This window comes from Coregonus lavaretus (genome assembly GCF_964263955.1).
Source record: "Coregonus lavaretus genome assembly, chromosome: 17".
Taxonomy (NCBI): Eukaryota; Metazoa; Chordata; class Actinopteri; order Salmoniformes; family Salmonidae; genus Coregonus; species Coregonus lavaretus.
The window spans coordinates 41,533,081-41,548,030 of record NC_140004.1 but is presented as its reverse complement, the minus strand read 5'-3'; the positions used below and the strand labels follow the sequence as shown (position 1 = coordinate 41,548,030).

At 45.0% G+C, this 14,950-nt stretch overlaps 1 protein-coding gene across 4 annotated transcripts in view; it reads left to right on the top strand.

Annotated features, from left to right (window-relative positions):
* taok3a (TAO kinase 3a) overlaps positions 1-14,950 on the top strand; it is a 131,987-nt gene that overhangs the window by 71,813 nt on the left and 45,224 nt on the right. For 3 of the 4 annotated variants that reach the window (XM_084181336.1, XM_084181338.1, XM_084181337.1), the window contains exons 4-10: positions 2,728-2,799; positions 3,884-3,985; positions 4,185-4,230; positions 4,885-4,981; positions 9,395-9,508; positions 11,131-11,222; positions 12,238-12,331. In XM_084181336.1, the coding sequence (XP_084037462.1) occupies positions 2,728-2,799; positions 3,884-3,985; positions 4,185-4,230; positions 4,885-4,981; positions 9,395-9,508; positions 11,131-11,222; positions 12,238-12,331 (617 nt within the window). Of the gene's footprint in view, positions 1-2,727; positions 2,800-3,883; positions 3,986-4,184; positions 4,231-4,884; positions 4,982-9,394; positions 9,509-11,130; positions 11,223-11,603; positions 11,623-12,237; positions 12,332-14,950 lie in introns of those variants that run through there. The other variant, XM_084181339.1, reaches the window with a different exon arrangement.

Below are 14,950 nucleotides of genomic sequence, written 5' to 3'. Positions count from 1 at the left end.
GCACTCTGGAGCAGGTTTTCATCAAGGATCTCTCTGTACTTTGCTCTGTTCATCTTTCCCTCGATCCTGAATAGTCTCCCAGTCCCTGCTGCTGAAAAACATCCCCACAGCCTGATGCTGCCACCACCATGCGTCACCGTAGGGATGGTGCCAGGTTTCCTCCAGACATGAGGCTTGGCATTCAGTCCAAATAGTTCAATCTTGGTTTCATCAGACCAGAGAATCTTGTTTCTCATGGTCTGAGAGTCCTTTAGGTGCCTTTTGGCAAACTCAGAGCGGGCTGTCATGTGCCTTTTACTGAGGAGTGGCTTCCGCCTGGCCACTACCATAAAGGCCTGATTGGTGGAGTGCTGCAGAGATGGTTGTCCTTCTGGAAGTTTCTCCCATCTCCACAGAGGAACTCTGGAGCTCAGTCAGCGTGACCATCGGGTTCTGGGTCACCTCCCTGACCAAGGCCCTTCTCCCCCGATTGCTCAGTTTGGCCCGGAGGCCAGCTCCAGGAAGAGTCTTGGTGGTTCCAAACTTCTTCCATTTAAGAATGATGGAGGCCTCTGTGTTCTTGGGGACCTTCAATGCTGCAGAAATGTTTTGGTACCCTTCCCCAGATCTGTGCCTCGACACAATCCTGTCTCAGAGCTCTACGGACAATTCCTTCGACCTCATGGCTTGGTTTTTTGCTCTGACATGCACTGTTAACTGTGGGACCTTATATAGACAAGTGTGTTCCTTTCCAAATCATGTCCAATCAATTGAATTTACCACGGGTGGACTCCAATCAAGTTGTAGAAACATCTCAATGGAAACAGGATGCACCTGAGCTCAATTTCGAGTCTCATAGCATAAGGTCTGAATACTTATGTAAATAAGGTATTTCTGTTTATTACTTTTAATACATTTGCAAAAATTTCTTAAAACTTGTTTTCACTTTGTCATTATGGGGTATTGTGTGTAGACTGATGAGGAAAATTTATGTAATCCATTTTAGAGTAAGGCTGTAATGTAATAAAATGTGGAAAAGGGGAAGTGGTCTGAATACTATCCGAATGCACTGTATATACACGGTCAGCTATATACAGGGTCAGCTATATACAGGGACAGTGCCAGTACCAACTTTACAATGCGCAGGGATACTGGAGTAGTTGAGGTAGATGTGTACATGTAGGCAGGGATTAGGAGAAAGTGACTGGTAGCAGGAGAGACTGTAATGATGTTCTTACTGTCTGTAGATAGGCTACCAGCAGGCTAAGGACCTGTACCTAGCTACTAGCTTCCTGTTTCCTCTATGCTCATATCTCAACTCAGGGGAGTTTCCTGTGATGTTAAAATATGTACTTTCATATTTGCTCAGTAACTCCTTAAGTGGAGATGTCAATGAAGAGACACAGTTGATTATTGTTTCCTGTTTGTTCTCATTTGACCCAGAGTCATCAGTCAGTTTATTAGGTACACCCATTTAGTACCCGGTCGGACCCTCCTTTTCTTCCAGAACAGCATGAATTCTTCAAGGCATGGAAACGTTGCTCAATTGGTATCAGGGGACTTAACGTGTGCCAGGAAAACACTCCCCACACCAATACACCACCGCTACCAGCCTGTACCGTTGACACCAGGCAGGACTGGGCCATGGACTCATGCTGCTTACGCCAAATCCTGACTCTGCCATTAGCATGACGCAACAGGAACCGGTATTCGTCAGACCAGGCAATGTTTTTCCACTCCTCAATTGTCCAGTGTTGGTGATCACGTGCCCACTGGAGCTGCTTCATCTTGTGTTTAGCTGATAGGAGTAAAACCCGGTGTGGTCGTCTGGTGCAATAGCCCATGCGTGACAAGGACCGACGAGTAATGCGTTCCGAGATGCTGTTCTGCACACCACTGTTTTACTGCGCTGTTATTTGCCTGTTTGTGGACCGCCTGTTAGCTTGCACCATTCTCGCCGTTCTCCTTCGACCACTCATCATCGAGCTGTTTTCGCCCACAGGACTGCCGCTGACTGTGTGTTTTTTTTGTATGTCGCACCATTCTGGGTAAATCCTAGACACTGTTGTGTGTGAAAAGCACAGGATACTGGAACTGGCATACCTGGCACCAATGATCATACCACGCTCAAAGTCGCTTAGGTCACAGATTTTGCCCATTTTAACGTTCAATCAAACAGTAACTGAATGCCCATCTTCCTGCTTTATATAGCAAGCCACGGTCACGTAACTCACTGTCTGTAGGAGCGAATCATTTTCATTAACGGGGTACCTAATAAACTGGCCACTAAGTGTATAAAGATGTATCACTATGATTTGACCCACTTGTACCAGCTTTTAGGCTCCAACTGGATGCTAGCCAGCTGTCCATGTTTCAGATACTTATTGAATTGAATATTAAGTGCTCCTCTTGGGTTTGCAAATGAATTGACTCTGGCAAGGACTATTTACTTACTACTAGTAATTTACTAAATGTGAACTGCAGCACAGTCTGGTTAACAAATGATGGTATTTTCTTCTGGGTCTTAATACTGATGACAGCTCTATAAAAGATGGGCCCATATCCTGGATTCATACTACTGCTGTGTCTTTCTATGAGAGATGCCTGTTCTCACATTCACCCTCTCTGTCTCGCTCTGTCTCGCTCTGTCTCGCTCTGTCTCTCTATGTCTCTCTCTGTCTTTGTCGGTCTCTGTCTCTCTGTCTTTCTCTCTGTCTCTCTGTCTCTCTCTCTCCTCCTCTCCTACAGGCCAGGAACTCCTACTCCAACGAGGTGGTGGCCATCAAGAAGATGTCCTACAATGGCAAACAGACCACCGAGGTGAGAGGACAGCTCCAACACACACTAAAGTCACTCACTGACCACTATACTGGCCAAACCAACCAGCTCACACTCAAGTCACTCACTGACCGCTATACTGGCCAAACCAACCAGCTCACACTAAAGTCACTCACTGACCGCTATACTGGCCAAACCAACCAGCTCACTCTGAAGTCACTCACTGACCGCTATACTGGCCAAACCAACCAGCTCACTCTGAAGTCACTCACTGACCACTATACTGGCCAAACCAACCAGCTCACTCTGAAGTCACTCACTGACCGCTATACTGGCCAAACCAACCAGCTCACACTAAAGTCACTCACTGACCGCTATACTGGCCAAACCAACCAGCTCACTCTGAAGTCACTCACTGACCACTATACTGGCCAAACCAACCAACTCACTCTGAAGTCACTCACTGACCGCTATACTGGCCAAACCAACAAACTCACTCTGAAGTCACTGTGTGTCCACTATAACGGTCACACCTGAGGTTAAAGATTTCCTGGCCAGCACTAACTCACTCTGAAGTCACTCTGACCACAGATGGTCACATCTCATGTACTCACTTTGAACTCAAACTAGAATGGTCATACCTCAGGCCTTGAAATGGCACTAACTTACTTTGAACTCATTCCCACTCTGTCTGCTTTCAGTCACACCTCAGACCTTGAAACAGAGGTCAAACAAGTTGAGAGGACAACTAATGCTAACACTTTGAACTCTAACTCTGCCCTCTACGGCCAATAGGACGGTCACACCTCAGGACGAATCAGAGGTTCAACGTTCCATGGACAGCATTCACTCAGTCTGAGGTCCCTCCCTATGGACATTATGATGGTCACAACTCACTATCTTTGAACTCACAACATGGCCACTCGAGCAGTCACATCTCAGGCCTTGTAACAGAGGTTCAACGTTCCCTGTGATCCACAAGGCCTTGTGTTGAGGTTTATGTTGGGGTCAAGGGTTAGGTTCAAACTCCTCTCTTGTGTAAATGTAACTGACCTATCCATAAACCCACTCTCTCTCTCTCCTTCTCCTTCGCTCTCTCTCTTTCTCTCCTTCCTTCTCTCCTCAGAAATGGCAGGACATCATCAAGGAGGTCAAGTTTTTGGAACAGCTGCGCCACCCAAACACCATTGAGTATAAAGGCTGCTACTTAAAGGATAACACTGCCTGGGTCAGTGGACTGTGGCAGAGCTGTATCAATGTCTTGCTCTCTGTCTCTCTCTCTCATTGTCTCTCTCTCTCTCATTGTCTCTCTCTCTCTCATTGTATCTCTCTCTCTCTCTCTCTCTGTCTCTCTCATTGTCTCTGTGCACTTTCTCACTTTTTGTTATAAACTTCTGACCTCTGACCTTTCTATCTGTCTCTTCCAGCTGGTGATGGAGTACTGCCTAGGCTCCGCATCAGATTTACTAGAGGGTGAGTAGCACACACACACAGTTAATCCAAACACAACGAAAATAGCTGGATGCTTTCGGAGCATGTGCTCTATGAATCTATCCGTAATTCAACATTCATGGTTAGCGATGAGCCTTTTCTCTAAACTCTCCATGTAATATTCCAGTATGAATGTTCCTGTTCACCATCTCCCAACATTCCTCACCTTGGCCTGACTCATGCATATATATATATATAGCACTTGTGTTTGTGGCCCATCCTGGCTGTCATGGATACCGTTTTAAACAGCCATGATGGTGTGTGTGAAGTGCTTCTGAAATTTCTCCACTGTAGTTCCGCTTTGCCCTTTGACTCCTTGGCAAGGCTTCGTTCTGCTTAGCCTGGTCCCAGATCTGTTTGCACTGTCTTACCACCTCTCTATAGTCATTGAGTTAGCAAGACGGCACAAACAGATCTGGGACCAGGCTATAGTTCTGCCAGAGCTATGAGGAATGTGTTTTATAACCCTTGTCTCCCAACCCTTTACCCAATAACCAGATGCTGTTGGTTGTTGTCGTGTGTCATATCAGGAAGGGCAGATTGCTGCTACATACGTACACACTGTACCTCATATCTCTAGATAGCAATGACGATTTTCCCCTTTGGTTTATTTTTCTATCCTCTTCTCTCTTCTAGTTCATAAGAAACCGCTCCAAGAGGTTGAAATTGCTGCCATAACCCACGGTGCCTTGCTAGGACTGGCTTACCTACATTCCCGTAATATGATTCACAGGTGAGTGGTCGGTCGGGTCTACCTGTCTGTGTCCTCGTTAAAAGGTTCCTCGACAACGGATTTAAAACCAGTTTGAACTGATGCTGAGACGATAAGTGGTGTCTCTGTTTCCACTGTTAGGTAATAATGACGTCATCAGAGATAACTGTCTCAGAGCCGTTATATCTGACAATCCTTATCTCAGTTCAACGTGCATTCCAACAAGCCCTCTTGAATGTCACTTACCGGAAAATGTTATTACGTGCAGATGCCCGTATAATTTTACTATGGTCCCATAAAGACACAAATTACTCTTTTTATTACATACAAATATGATAGGCATCCATTAATATAGCAATTCCCAAGCCCTAAATTCTCTGACAATCATAGTTTCACTACAGGTTATCATGTCGCTGCTACGCTGATTAAAATGTAGGCCTGTGTTCAAAGTTGAGAAAAAATAGAAATAATAAAAATGATCCCAGACAGAATTTCATAAATGAATTGTAAGGTTTTATGCCTCCAAAAGTAGACTTAAAAAATATCCTCTCTGTTTTCTGCGCACAAGGAAATGCCTTTATTAATACGCTTGGGTTGAGTTATTCACAATGTTTCAACCACATCAGTCTTCTTCAACCTGACAGTGAGCCAAGTTTTCGCTTTCTTCCCGGAGTTCAGCTCCTGTCATGTGCTTTTTGGATATATCATAGATGAAGAAATAACAAAGAAGGAGAAGTATACTACAAACATATGGTAGCGCTTTACTCTGGGCGTCTTTATTTGTGCATTCAGAAAGCCTTCTTAATACGTCCTATCAATATCCCACCACCCTGACCATGCTGTTTGTGTTGTCCTTTCTCTCTCTCTCTCTCTCTCTCTCTCTCTCTCTCTCTCTCTCTCTCTCTCTCTCTCTCTCTCTCTCTCTCTCTCTCTCTCTCTCTCTCTCTCTCTCTCTCTCTCTCTCTCTCTCTCTCTCTCTCTCTCTCTCTCTCTCTCTCTCTCTCTCTCTCTCTCTCTCTCTCTCTCTCTCTCTCTCTCTCTCTCTCTCTCTCCAATTCAATTCAATTCAATTCAATTTAAGGGCTTTATTGGCATGGGAAACGTGTGTTAACATTGCCAAAGCAAGTGAAGTAGATAGTAAACAAAAGTGAAATAAACAATAAATATTAACAGTAAACATTACACTCAGAAGTTTCAAAAGAATAAAGACATTTCAAATGTCATATTATGTATATATACAGTGTTGTAACAATGTGCAAATAGTTAAAGTACAAATGGGAAAATAAGTAAACATAAATATGGGTTGTATTTACAATGGTGTTTGTTCTTCACTGGTTGCCCTTTTCTTGTGGCAACAGGTCACAAATCTTGCAGCTGTGATGGCACACTGTGGTTTTTCACCCAGTAGATAAGGGAGTTTATCAAAATTGGGTTTGTTTTCGAATTCTTTGTGGATCGCTGTAATCTGAGGGAAATATGTGTCTCTAATATGGTCATACATTTGGCAGGAGGTTAGGAAGTGCAGCTCAGTTTCCACCTCATTTTGTGGGCAGTGTGCACATAGCCTGTCTTCTCTTGAGAGCCAGGTCTGCCTACGGCGGCCTTTCTCAATAGCAAGGCTATGCTCACTGAGTCTGTACATAGTCAAAGCTTTCCTTAAGTTTGGGTCAGTCACAGTGGTCAGGTATTCTGCCACTGTGTACTCTCTGTTTAGGGCCAAATAGCATTCTAGTTTGCTCTGTTTTTTTGTTTGTTCTTTCCAATGTGTCAAGTAATTATCTTTTTGTTTTCTCATGATTTGGTTGGGTCTAGTTGTGTTGTTGTTGTTGTTATCCTGGGGCTGTGTGGGGTCTGTTTGTGTTTGTGAACAGAGCCCCAGGACAAGCTTACTTAGGGGACTCTTCTCCAAGTTCATCTCTCTGTAGGTGATGGCTTTGTTATGGAAGGTTTGGGAATCGCTTCCTTTTAAGTGGTTATAGAATTTAACGGCTCTTTTCTGGATTTTGATAATTAGCGGGTATTGGCCTAATTCTGCTCTGCATGCATTATTTGGTGTTTTACGTTGTACACGGAGGATGTTTTTGCAGAATTCTGCATGCAGAGTCTCAATTTGGTGTTTGTCCCATTTTGTGAATTCTTGGTTGGTGAGCGGACCCCAGACCTCAGAACCATAAAGGGCAATGGGTTCTATAACTGATTCAAGTATTTTTAGCCAGATCCTAATTGGTATGTCAAATTTTATGTTCCTTTTGATGGCATAGAAGGCCCTTCTTGCCTTGTCTCTCAGATCGTTCACAGCTTTGTGGAAGTTACCTGTGGCGCTGATGTTTAGGCCGAGGTATGTATAGTTTTTTGTGTGCTCTAGGGCAACGGTGTCTAGATGGAATTTGTATTTGTGGTCCTGGCAACTGGACCTTTTTTGGAACACCATTATTTTTGTCTTACTGAGATTTACTGTCAGGGCCCAGGTCTGACAGAATCTGTGCAGAAGATCTAGGTGCTGCTGTAGGCCCTCCTTGGTTGGTGACAGAAGCACCAGATCATCAGCAAACAGAAGACATTTGACTTCAGATTCTAGTAGGGTGAGGCCGGGTGCTGCAGACTGTTCTAGTGCCCTCGCCAATTCGTTGATATATATGTTGAAGAGGGTGGGGCTTAAACTGCATCCCTGTCTCACCCCACGGCCCTGTGGAAAGAAATGTGTGTGTTTTTTGCCAATTTTAACCGCACACTTGTTGTTTGTGTACATGGATTTTATAATGTCGTATGTTTTTCCCCCAACCACACTTTCCATCAATTTGTATAGCAGACCCTCATGCCAAATTGAGTCAAAAGCTTTTTTGAAATCAACAAAGCATGAGAAGACTTTGCCTTTGTTTTGGTTTGTTTGTTTGTCAATTAGGGTGTGCAGGGTGAATACGTGGTCTGTCGTACGGTAATTTGGTAAAAAGCCAATTTGACATTTGCTCAGTACATTGTTTTCACTGAGGAAATGAACTAGTCTGCTGTTAATGATAATGCAGAGGATTTTCCCAAGGTTGCTGTTGACGCATATCCCACGGTAGTTATTGGGGTCAAATTTGTCTCCACTTTTGTGGATTGGGGTGATCAGTCCTTGGTTCCAAATATTGGGGAAGATGCCAGAGCTAAGGATGATGTTAAAGAGTTTAAGTATAGCTAATTGAAATTTGTGGTCTGTATATTTTATCATTTCATTGAGGATACCATCAACACCACAGGACTTTTTGGGTTGGAGGGTTTGTATTTTGTCCTGTAGTTCATTCAATGTAATTGGAGAATCCAGTGGGTTCTGGTAGTCTTTAATAGTTGATTCTAAGATTTGCATTTGATCATGTATATTTCTTTGCTGTTTGTTCTCTGTTATAGGGCCAAAAAGATTGGAGAAGTGGTTTACCCATACATCTCCGTTTTGGATAGATAGCTCTTCGTGTTGTTGTTGTGTTTTCCAATTTTCCCAGAAGTGGTTAGTCTATGGATTCTTCAATTACATTGAGCTGATTTCTGACATGCTGTTCCTTCTTTTTCCGAAGTGTATTTCTGTATTGTTTTAGTGATTCATCATAGTGAAGGCGTAGGCTCAGGTTTTCTGGGTCTCTCTATGTTTTTGGTTGGATAGGTTTCTCAATTTCTTTCTTAGGTTTTTGCATTCTTCATCAAACCATTTATCACTGTTGTTACTTTTCTTTGGTTTTCTGTTAGAGATTTTTAGATTTGATAGGGAAGCTGAGAGGTCAAATATACTGTTTAGGTTTTCTACTGCCAAGTTTACACCTTCACTATTACAGTGGAACGTTTTGTCCAGGAAGTTGTCTAGAATGGATTGAATTTGTTGTTGCCTAATTGTTTTTTGGTAGGTCAACAGTACTTTCCTTCCATCTATAGCATTTCTTAATATTATTCAGTTCCTTTGGCTTTGATGCCTCATGATTGAGTATTGCTCTGTTCAAGTAGACTGTGATTTTGCTGTGGTCTGATAGGGGTGTCAGTGGGCTGACTGTGAACGCTCTGAGAGACTCTGGGTTGAGGTCAGTGATAAAGTAGTCTACAGGACTACTGCCAAGAGATGAGCTATAGGTGTACCTACCATAGGAGTCCCCTCGAAGCCTACCATTGACTATGTACATACCCAGTGTGCGACAGAGCTGCAGGAGTCGTGACCCGTTTTTGTTGGTTATGTTGTCGTAGTTGTGCCTAGGGGGGCATATGGGGGAGGGAATGCTGTCACCTCCAGGTAGGTGTTTGTCCCCCTGTGTGCTGAGGGTGTCAGGTTCTTGTCCAGTTCTGGCATTTAGGTCGCCACAGACTAGTACATGTCCCTGGGTCTGGAAATGATTGATTTCCCCCTCCAGGATGGAGAAGCTGTCTTCATTAAAGTATGGGGATTCTCTCTCTCTCTCTCTCGCCCCCCCCCAGAGATGTAAAAGCTGGAAACATCCTGCTAACGGAGCCAGGCCAGGTCAAATTGGCAGACTTCGGCTCTGCCTCTACAGCCTCTCCTGCCAACTCCTTCGTAGGAACTCCTTACTGGTCAGTACCACCACACTATCTCCTTACTGGTCAGTACCACCACCACACTAATACCTTACTGGTCAGTACCACCACACTAACACCTTACTGGTCAGTACCACCACCACACTAAGTCCTTACTGGTCAGTACCACCACCACACTAAGTCCTTACTGGTCAGTACCACCACCACACTAACTCCTTACTGGTCAGTACCACCACCACACTAACTCCTTACTGGTCAGTACCACCACACTAACACCTTACTGGTCAGTACCACCACACTAACTCCTTACTGGTCAGTACCACCACCACACTAACTCCTTACTGGTCAGTACCACCACACTAACCCCTTACTGGTCAGTACCACCACACTAACTCCATACTGGTCAGTACCACCACACTAACTCCTTACTGGTCAGTACCACCACCACACTAACTCCGTACTGGTCAGTACCACCACACTAACTCCTTACTGGTCAGTACCACCACCACACTAACTCCTTACTGGTCAGTACCACCACACTAACTCCTTACTGGTCAGTACCACCACACTAACTCCTTACTGGTCAGTACAACCACACTAACTCCTTACTGGTCAGTACCACCACACTAACACCTTACTGGTCAGTACCACCACACTAACTCCTTACTGGTCAGTACCACCACACTAACACCTTACTGGTCAGTACCACCACACTAACTCCTTACTGGTCAGTACCACCACCACACTAACTCCTTACTGGTCAGTACCACCACCACACTAACGCCATACTGGTCAGTACCACCACCACTCTAACTCCTTACTGGTCAGTACCACCACTCTAACTCCTTACTGGTCAGTACCACCACTCTAACTCCTTACTGGTCAGTACCACCACACTAACTCCTTACTGGTCAGTACCACCACACCACTAACTCCTTACTGGTCAGTACCACCACCACACCAACACCTTACTGGTCAGTACCACCACCACCACACCAACACCATACTGGTCAGTACCACCACCACACCAACACCTTACTGGTCAGTACCTAACACTACAACAGGGCTTTTCCACTCCAGTCCTGGGGCCTCCCCAGAATGCACATTCTTGCTCCAGCCCACCGCTATCACACCTGATTCAACTACTCAAGGCCTTGACGATTAGTTGATTCATTGAATTACATATTCAGCTGGAACACAATGTGGAATGTGGAATGTTGGAAGCCCCAGGACCAGATAGCTATATGTAATAATTGACAATGATTTCTTATGTTATAAAAGCCGCTGGTCATTCACATAGAAACCCTCACAGTAACGCTGGAGACAAACAAACAAACAAAACATGAGAATTCGGAGAACTCTCATAAGAAAAGTGTTGATTCTCCTGATATTCCACTCATGATCCTCAAAGCCCGCTGTGTGCTACTTGTCTCCAGCAGAACATTACTCAGACCTGATTTGCTAGCTAGGCTATCACTGCATACCAAAGGGTCTTTAAGATCTCCGGGCTCAACAGCTTATGAATTGCCATGAATTTAACAGTGGTGGTTAATTAACTTACGTGTGTGTGTGCCTCCGTGTGTGTGTGTGTGTGTGTGTGTGTGTGTTTATCCGTGTGTGTGCATTCGTGTGTGTGTGCATCCGTGTGTGTGTACCAGGATGGCCCCGGAAGTGATCCTAGCCATGGATGAGGGTCAGTACGAAGGGAAGATAGACATCTGGTCCCTGGGAATCACCTGCATAGAACTGGGTGAGTTACGATTATTTCTGTTTTACTGGGAATCACCTGCATAGAACTGGGTGAGTTACGATTATTTCTGTTTTACTGGGAATCACCTGCATAGAACTGGGTGAGTTACGATTATTTCTGTTTTACTGGGAATCACCTGCATAGAACTGGGTGAGTTACGATTATTTCTGTTTTACTGGGAATCACCTGCATAGAACTGGGTGAGTTACGATTATTTCTGTTTTACTGGGAATCACCTGCATAGAACTGGGTGAGTTACGATTATTTCTGTTTTACTGGGAATCACCTGCATAGAACTGGGTGAGTTACGATTATTTCTGTTTTACTGGGAATCACCTGCATAGAACTGGGTGAGTTACGATTATTTCAGTTTTACTGGGAATCACCTGCATAGAACTGGGTTACTTTATTAATTACTTGTACATGTGAGTCATTTAGCGGACGCTCTGAGTCAGTGCATTGGTAGGTAGTTACTCCTCTTCACTCCCTGTAGAGCATAAAGCCTGCAACTAACCCACTCAGCTTCTAGCACAGACTCTATTATGGACATCTCAGGAGGCATCATTGTTATCAGTATACTGTTTTGGCCTGCCTCAGAATGTCAAACAGACATAGCTAGACCATCTGGCGAGAGCAGTGACACTCCTGGTTGACAGTTGATTCACATTGTTGCTCAGTCCTGTTTGTCATGTGATTACTGTGGCCCTTTTATCTATTTCAGACACTGCATGTAAACATTCACTCACACTTCTATACAAACAGACAGATAATGAGAATCACTAGGTCAATAGTATCTCTTATCTTTCCTCCTGGTCAACCAGATATGAACTCCCTCCTAACTCTCTTTTCTCTCTATCCCTCTCTCTCCCCCCTCCCCCCTCCCTCTCTCCCCTCCCCCCTCCCTCTCTCTCTCCCCCTCCCCCCTCCCTCTCTCTCTCTCCCTCCCCCCTCCCTCTCTCTCTCCCTCCCCCCTCCCTCTCTCTCTCCCCCTCCCTCTCTCTCTCCCCCTCCATAGCGGAGCGGAAGCCTCCCCTGTTCAACATGAACGCTATGAGTGCCTTATATCACATTGCCCAGAACGACTCTCCCACGCTGCAGTCCAACGAGTGGTAAGTCCTCACCGTCCCTCCACTGAGCTGTGTGACCACACACACACACACACACACACACACACACACACAACCTCTCTGTGACGAGGTGTGAATGAAGGAGTCAGGCGCAGGAGGTAAAACACCGAAGTCCAGAGTTTATTCCGTTTACATAAATAAAACGCACCAAGCTTCAAAACGAAACTATCACAAGGGAAATATTCCACCTTGGCAATAACAAATGGAAGAGTAGCTCAACCGAGCTACACGCTCTCACAATGAAACAATCACTCACAAAGACAAGGGGAACAGAGGGAACACTTATACACATACTAATTAGGGGAATGAGCACCAGGTGTGTGTGATTGACAAGACAAGACATGACAAGTGGAGTGATGAGAATGGGATCGGCAGTAGCTAGTAAGCCGGTGACGACGAACGCCGAAACCTGCCCGAACAAGGAGGGGAGGCAGCCTCGGCGGAAGTCGTGACACTCTCGCAGCCCTGGAATTCCCAGTCAAAGTACATACACTACATGACCAAAAGTATGTGGATACCTGCTTGTCGAACATCCCATTCCAAAATCATGGGCATTAATATGGAGTTGGTCCCCCCTTTGCTGCTATAACAGCCTCCACTCTTATGGGAAGGCTTTCCACTAGCTGTTGGAACATTGCTGAGGGGACTTGCTCCCTTTCAGTCACAAGTGCATTAGTGAGGTCAGGCACTGATGTTGGGCGATTAGGCCTGGTTCACAGTCGGCGTTCCAATTCATCCCAAAGGTGTTTGATGGGGTTGAGGTCAGGGCTCTGTGCAGGCCTGTCAAGTTCTTCCACACCAATCTCGACAAACCATTTCTGTATGGACCTCTCTTTGTGAACGGGGGCATTGTCATGCTGAAACATGAAAGGGCCTTCCCCAAACTGTTGCCACAAAGTTGGAAGCACAGAATCATCTAGAATGTCATTGTATGCTGCAGCGTTAAGATTTCCCTTCACTGGAACTAAGGGGCCCGAAACATGAAAAACAGCCCCAGACCATTATTCCTCCTCCACCCAACTTTACAGTTGGCACTATGCATTGGGGCATGTAGCGTTCTCCTGGCATCCGCCAAACCCAGATTAGTCCGTCGGACTGCCAGATGGTGAAGCGTGATTCATCACTCCAGAGAACACGTTTCCACTGCTCCAGAGTCCAATGGCGACGAGCTTTACACCACTCCAGCCGACACTTGGCATTGCGTGTGGTGATCTATGATCTTAGGCTTGTGTGCGGCTGCTTGGCCATGGAAACCCATTTTATGAAGCTCCCGACTAACAATTATTGTGCTGATGTTGCTTCCAGAGACAGTTTGGAACTCAGTAGTGAGTGTTGCAACCGAGGACAGCAGATTTTTTTTATGCGCTACGCACTTCAGCACTCAGTGGTCCCGTTCTGTGAGCTTGTGTGGCCTACCACTTTGCGGCTGAGCCGTTGTTGCTCCTAGACGTTTCCACTTCACAATAACAGCACTTACAGTTGACCGGGGCAGCTCTAGCAAAGCAGAAATGTGACAAACTGACTTGTTGGAAAGGTGGCATCCTATGACGGTGCCACGTTGAAAGTCACTGAGCTCTTCAGTAAGGCCATTCTACTGCCAATGTTTGTCTATGGAGATTGCATGGCTGTGTGCTTGATTTAAAAAAACAGGTGTGGCTGAAATAGCCGAATCCACTAATATGACGGGGTGTCCACATACTTTTGTTTATGTAAGTGTATGTTATGTAATTACCTGAGGGGCCGAGCTGTGGCCTATTTAAAGAATCAGGCTCACGTACACAGGCTTCTACTGTAATCTACTATTCACTATACCACTCCGCAGGACGGAGAGAGACAGACAGACAGGCAGCAATCACACTACCCCCCCCCTATGTTGCTGTTGATGGTGTGATGACTGCCATAGGAGGAAGATCCAGTCAAACATTACTCTACGTGTCAACATTTACAATAGCATGACCCACCCACTATACAGTAGTATCTCACCATAAAGGTGGAAGTTTGTACTCTACTTGACCCAAATACAGAAATAGGACTTATATGGCTCTAAGGATACATTCCTTTCAACAAATACAGTTGCTTACACTACAGCTAAAACAAGTGGCAGCGTGCGTCACTCTTTACAAGGTGATTTTCCTGAAGGTGTAAGTGTTCATTACTAAACAGTGCTACTCATTGTTCTCCAGTGTAAGAGAGTCGATTGTGGGAGTTATGAAACCCAAAGCAAGCAGATTCACAAGTAGCGCACTCTCCAAGAAATTAGTGTTTGATTTTCTATTCATAATGCAAAGATTATGCACACTTTGACAAATTAACATTGAAAGAAAGCCCTATCCTTGTACTAAAGAGTGTGTGAAGCAGAGTTATGATCCTACCATAGAGGTACATTATAATAGTGTTGCATTTAATTCTGTGGGTGCACCCCTAGCCAGTGTGTTGTTGGAGGTGTTCCAAACAGGCCTCTGGCATAAACATAGTCTCTCAAAGCTGAAACTAGCGGAGACATCACCATGCATCGTTAGTCTTAAAGAAGACAGGTGACATGTTGACAAGCAATACAGGTGCTCTTAACCCTGACTCTGTGTATACTGCTGAATGTATGAC